At 41.8% G+C, this 6,296-nt stretch overlaps 1 protein-coding gene across 1 annotated transcript in view; it reads left to right on the plus strand.

Moving 5' to 3' along the window:
- LOC112235236 (germ cell-specific gene 1-like protein) overlaps window positions 1-6,198 on the plus strand; it is an 11,756-nt gene extending 5,558 nt beyond the window's left edge. Inside the window, exons 2-5 of the mRNA XM_042317638.1 lie at window positions 857-904; window positions 2,535-2,693; window positions 3,234-3,345; window positions 4,803-6,198. Coding sequence (XP_042173572.1) covers window positions 857-904; window positions 2,535-2,693; window positions 3,234-3,345; window positions 4,803-5,097 — 614 coding nt within the window. The 3' untranslated portion in view covers window positions 5,098-6,198. The remainder of the gene's footprint in view (window positions 1-856; window positions 905-2,534; window positions 2,694-3,233; window positions 3,346-4,802) is intronic.
- The last annotated feature ends 98 nt before the right edge of the window (window positions 6,199-6,296 follow it).

The following is a 6,296-nucleotide window of genomic DNA, read 5'->3' on the forward strand; positions in this document are numbered from 1 at the left end:
AACATGGCCAAGATGTTCAAATGTTCATAAATGACCAGCAGGGTCAAATAATAATAATCACAGTGGTTGTGGAGGGGGCAACAGGTCAGCACCTCAGGAGTAAATTTAATTGTGACTCTCTCATGATCTTTTGCTTGTTTCTGACCTCTTGATTTGCAGTTTTGGCTCTTGGCTTTGCTCATGCTAAGCACACAATGGCATTTCTTCTTCTGAACAGCCCACAGGGCACTGATGTCATTTCAAAGTCTAGTTTTGATTGACATTAGGTTGAGTTGTCAGCTATTGTGAATTCCCCGTGAGATGAACAAAACATTTCACCATGACATTGAATTTAGGGTCAAAGTTGAAATTCCCTTACATTGATGACTTTCTGCAAATCCAATCAGTTTTCCACATAGATGTTTTGCTGTTGAAATTACGTGGGAACAACGCTGATTCAGCTAGTTCTTGTCCAGTGGGTACAATCAAGTAGACTAAATCATCTGAATGACTTGTGTGTGCCTTGAAGCTGCTATTTAATCTCTACTGTATGCCAAGCTCGCAGTGTGTCTCTTCTTGAACTGTTGAACTTCACCTAAAATAGATTATACGTTACTATCAAGTAGGCTAATAGATACTCTGAATGACTTGTGGCTAGAATCCAGCGAACTTTAATTCTATTTGACTTATTTCACTTATGGGCTTTTCCCTTTTCTATGCCAAGCACGCAATGTTTCTCTTCTTGAAATGTTGAACTTCCCCAAATTACGAAAATCAAGTCGTATAGACAGGATACTCTGAGTGAATTGTGGCCCTGAAGAACCCATGCAAGGTATTACAGCTTGATGTGAAACTCCATTTTCTCCATTCGTTCCAGGTGAGAAATGCAGGAGCTTTATCGATCTGGCTCCGGCTTCGGAGAGAGGTGAGTGATCACTGCATACATCAGGAGGTAAACACATCTGCTATAGAGCTGTACATCACCCGTACCAGGAAGATTACTTGTAGGGGGAGAGCAGGGGCAGACTGGGACCAGAACTTGGCCCTGGCATTTCTAACACACCCGCCCATTTTCAGGCCCCCATTATTAGCCAGATAATAATCATTTTGTGAAAAGAAAAAAAAACAGACCCACTTGACCCACTAGGCAAAACCCACACTAGGCATTTGGCAAAAATGCCAGATGGCCAATGAAAATTCTTGAGAAGGTTCTCCTGTGAGACTTAACTACAGTGAATGCTTTTATATCGGATCGTCTATCTATAGGCTTTGGTCTAGTTCTTACAACTTGTTCTGTATCTCTGGTATACCTTTTCCATATTCATTAAACCTGAACTTTGAGATCACAATAGTTGATTGATTTGTTGACTATATCAGTCTTGATGTACTGGAGGTATTATAAACTCCCTATTCCAGACGTACTGGGGCTTATGTTCTCAAACAACCTTGGCATCATCCCTGTGTTGTCAGGGACACAGGATGTGGGGTTGCTATGGTCACACCCCACTCTGTCAAAGGAGAAGGTTATGATAACAGCTGTGAAATGATCCATGCGCAAATAATGCAGAATGACAACCAATCAAAACGAGATAGAAGCTCTCATACTTCCGCGAGTCATAATGTGTCTCCCCTAGAAAGTGTCTGCTAAACAACTCAATTGAAACAAAACAGAAAAATGACATGGATTGTACTGGAGTTCATATAGCCTACTTTATTTACTACCATATCAATAAGTACAACACTTACTACACTCTACTCACAAGAATACTTACACAGTAATAAGAGCGCTGTACGGGGTTAATACTGTCTCCAAAGTTAAGTACCACCAAACCGTGTTCCAAAATTCCATTACGAAACAAGACACTGTCTCAGTCTTGGGACATTCCTCCCTCAACCCCATCCCCGCCACCGCCCCTGACCCTCCGTCCTATCCCATTGACAGTGTCTCGGGGGAAATACTGGCACCAGCCAATGTTCACTTCCTGCAATGAATTGTCAAGAAGGATTAATAGCAGACTGGTGAGGTAGGAAGAGATGTCTGACTCCAACCTCCCATAACGAGTGAGAGTTTGACGACGCTCTGGAAGGTGTGAGAAGATTCCTGATACTTTTTGCGTCAGAGACAAATGACATGAATTGGTTTTGAGTGGCCTGTCGGTCCTGAGATATGTTATCAACAGGTCTGTTGTCAATATGGATGTCCGAAATTATGTAAGAGATGTTAGATAGGCAGAGACCAAAAACGCAAAAAATACAAATGTGTACCTGAGTTTAGGTTAAGTTAGGACACAATCATCAAACAACAAGATTGACTTTTATGGGAATAAAAAGTTTAGTATCCATGACAGGCCTTCAAATAGGCACCTGCCAAATGCAGTCCTATGATTTATGAACGAACAGATGGGTGAAGCATACACATCAAATAAATCAACCCTTTTCCTCCACAACCATCACACATCCTTATGGAAATATGATCAGTGATTCAAATTCAACATCATCTCACTGATTTTCAATACCCTAACAACTGTTAATGCCTTTTGCTTTGTCTGTTGCAGGTGTCCTATGGCTGTCGGTGGTCTCTGAGATGCTGTACATAGTCCTGTTGATAGTGGGTTTCAGCCTGATGTGTCTAGAACTGGTTCACTCCAGCACCAGCAACATGATAGATGGACTGAAACTGAACGCCTTCGCTGCAATCTTCACCGTCCTCTCAGGTACAGAGGGACTGTTGAAAACCACCTCTACAAGACGGCACAAACAGATCTGGGATCCAGGCTATTGTTTCATGTGTAAGGGCCGGGAGTTCTCCCAGGCTTCATGACCTGACCAGGAAAAACTCCATGGCAACCATAGAGCCCAGATTTCTTTCTGTTCATGACACATTTAGATTTTTGTTGAATTGCATTGGTTACGTCATATGGGCAGGGGGAAAAAACGCTGTTGAGTCTGGTCTGGGGAAAACTCCCGGCCCTAGTATACAGTACTATGCAACTGTTGCCACTAGTAGACATTGAACAAGTCTAACACGGTGGTGAACATAATGAAAAGCGAAGCTAGCAAGGAGAGAAGCTGGTTTTGTAGGTCTTGACTAGGAAATAACCTGCAGCCTCTCCCAATGTAGAAGCATCAGCTATCAGAGAGGGATTTTGAAAAGTCATCCTAGCGGTTACTAAGTCCTAGTGTGTGTGTGTGTGTGTGTGTGCCTACATGTACACTAAACATCTAACTGTATACTGGTATCTGTGTATTTGCAGGGCTCCTGGGTATGGTGGCCCACATGATGTACACACAGGTGTTCCAGGTGACAGTCACCCTGGGCCCTGCAGACTGGAGGCCCTATAACTGGGACTACGGATGGTCCTTCTGGTAGGGAACACACACACACACACACACAATCCCACGTCTCCCTTTGTAGCGTCACACTTCTCTAATGAAAACCCAAAAGCTCTCATGTTACCGGGCGGATTAGGCTTTGGTGTCCCAAAGCCCCAATATATATATATGGTCGATGCGATTGGGAAATTGCATAAGGGGATCAAGGATGAAGTGTAGCCCACAAAGACATATGTACACTGTATGTTCAGAATTGTAATCTTCCAGGCTGAACATCTTAACCCTTGTGACATAGCTCTGGATTATAACATGTGCAGTGAGTGAAAATGGGAGCTACAGTGTATAGACTCATGTACAGTAGTGGCCTATTACATTGGGATCTGCCCAGATTGACATTCCTGACGGATTGACAATAATCCTGCAAAGCTACGACCCTTCCATTTTTACATGGGAATAATAATATTTACAAAAAGTATGCCAGAAATCCCCAAACTCAAAGTGATTATATGTTTTTCGCAGTGTTTTGCAGTGTTTCATAAAAACATCCTATTTCTTAGTGTAGTATTTGTCTGAATTACTTGAGGTGTTGTCAAGTGATTGATAACGTCGGTATTTAACGTTTCTTAGCTTTTAAAGCCACTTGTTTCAAGCCATTTGTTTGTTTTAAACCATATGTTTGTTTTAAAGCCATTTGTTTAAGCCATTTGTCTTAAACCATTTGTTTGTTTTAAAGCCATTTGTTTAAGCCATTTGTTTAAGCCATTTGTTTTAAACCATTTGTTTGTTTTAAACCATTTGTTTGTTTTAAACCATATGTTTGTTTTAAAGCCATTTGTTTTAAACCATTTGTTTGTTTTAAACCATATGTTTGTTTTAAAGCCATTTGTTTTAAACCATTTGTTTGTTTTAAACCATATGTTTGTTTTAAAGCCATTTGTTTTAAACCATTTGTTTGTTTTAAACCATATGTTTGTTTTAAAGCCATTTGTTTTAAACCATTTGTTTGTTTTAAAGCCATTTGTCATTTGTTTTTCATTCAAAGAGCAGCCCTATGAACTGACCATGAACAGCGAAAGGCCTAAATATGCAGATTGCACCAATTGACTCCTCCTTGCCTTTTCCTCTCGCTGTCCCCATCATTTTCCTCTCGCTGTCCCCATCATTTTCCTCTCGCTGTCCCCATCATTTTCCTCTCGCTGTCCCCATCATTTTCCTCTCGCTGTCCACATCATTTTCCTCTCGCTGTCCCCATCATTTTCCTCTCGCTGTCCACATCATTTTCCTCTCGCTGTCCCCATCATTTTCCTCTCGCTGTCCCCATCATTTTCCTCTCGCTGTCCCCATCATTTTCCTCTCGCTGTCCCCATCATTTTCCTCTCGCTGTCCACATCATTTTCCTCTCGCTGTCCCCATCATTTTCCTCTCCTGTATCTGTTGCGCCTATTTCCTCACTTCTCTCTCTTCCATCTTTTCCCTTTCCTGTTTTCCAGCATGGCCTGGGCATCCTTCACCTGCTGCATGGGTGCATCAGTCACCACCCTCAACTCCTACACCAAGACTGTCATCGAGTTCCGACACAAACGCAAGACCTTCGTGCAGAGCATCCGAAAGGAGCAGGCGCGGGAGGCGTTGGGATACTACCGCGATCACTCCCTGCGCTCCATATCCCAAACCGTGGAGGTGTACACACAGACGCCGTATAGCAGTGGTATTAGGACGCACGTACCGGCCGCGTCGTTAGACCCGAGTGACGTATCAGAGACTTTGGGGGAAGACCAGTGCTGATGGGAGGGATCCCAGCGGGGAAAAACTGGTTACAACTGGTTCACATGATGTCGCAGTTATGTCATTTTTAACCATTTTCTGGTTGTGCTGATGTTATTTCATCGTCATTTCAACTCGTTTCGCCCACCGGGATGTGTCAAAAGTAACTGTATGAAGTCAGTGCTATCCAATTGTGGTCCGTCACCTGTGTTGGGTCTTTTGGGGATTCTGTAGCAACCGAATCCGTTCTGATTGAATTCATCGCTGCCTTAATTGAGCCAGGATATTCACTCCCTTGTTCCCAGTCTGGGCATTGATAGTCATGGAAAGAAAGATAGCCTTGTACACACTGATCATACAAGTAGATGATCTGACACACAAGGAAAGCAGCAACCAATTATAATAGCGTTTCACCCTGTTTCAGTTAAAAGCTGAGGAACGGAGCTGGAGAAATGTAACCACTCTCAAATTCAGAGACAGAACTATGGATGTAAGGACTGAATACCCATGATATCGACATTATAGTTTTAACCATGTTTTGAGGCTGTGTGGTGTTTGTTTACATTTACTTTGTTTACAAACATTGGAGTAAAACAAGCTTCTATTTTGGGTTCTAATGGGGTCAGACAGTTGAACTATGTCATATTCTTCAAGAATTCATGGGTACATATCATTCATTTGTATGTTCAAAAAGGGATGCCCCTTTGAAGAAGATATGTATTAGAATGCCCTCTGATTTTCCTGAGACACCATAGGACTGTTGATGTTTTTGCATGCTATTAGCCTTACTAAATATGGAATTAGGAAGGGGGTGACAAACTGCATTTAACTCGTATTTTAGGAATGTGCACTGCAAAATAAGTGTTTGCAGCGTATACCGTGCCTATAACACATAACTATATGAATGTAAATAAATGTCATAAAGTAGAATGGTTTTGGTCTGTGAAATCACTGTAAGATGTGTATTATTTTCCTGTTGAAGTTGCGTATTGTTTGTTGCCTCAGTGGTCTGTTTACTGCACATTACTCAGTATCGGATAAAACTGACCACTGGACACCAATGTTACTTGAGTATCATTATGACCAATGACTGTGTATTCTATTTAAAGTACTTTATGCTTATAGGGATTAAGGATTCTGCAATGAATTACTCAATAAACAAATGTTGTCTTCCATAGCAAACTCAGAGTGTTTCATTTTGTACAGAAAATATTTGCTGT

This window comes from Oncorhynchus tshawytscha, unplaced genomic scaffold (genome assembly GCF_018296145.1).
Source record: "Oncorhynchus tshawytscha isolate Ot180627B unplaced genomic scaffold, Otsh_v2.0 Un_contig_2357_pilon_pilon, whole genome shotgun sequence".
Lineage (NCBI taxonomy): Eukaryota > Metazoa > Chordata > Actinopteri > Salmoniformes > Salmonidae > Oncorhynchus > Oncorhynchus tshawytscha.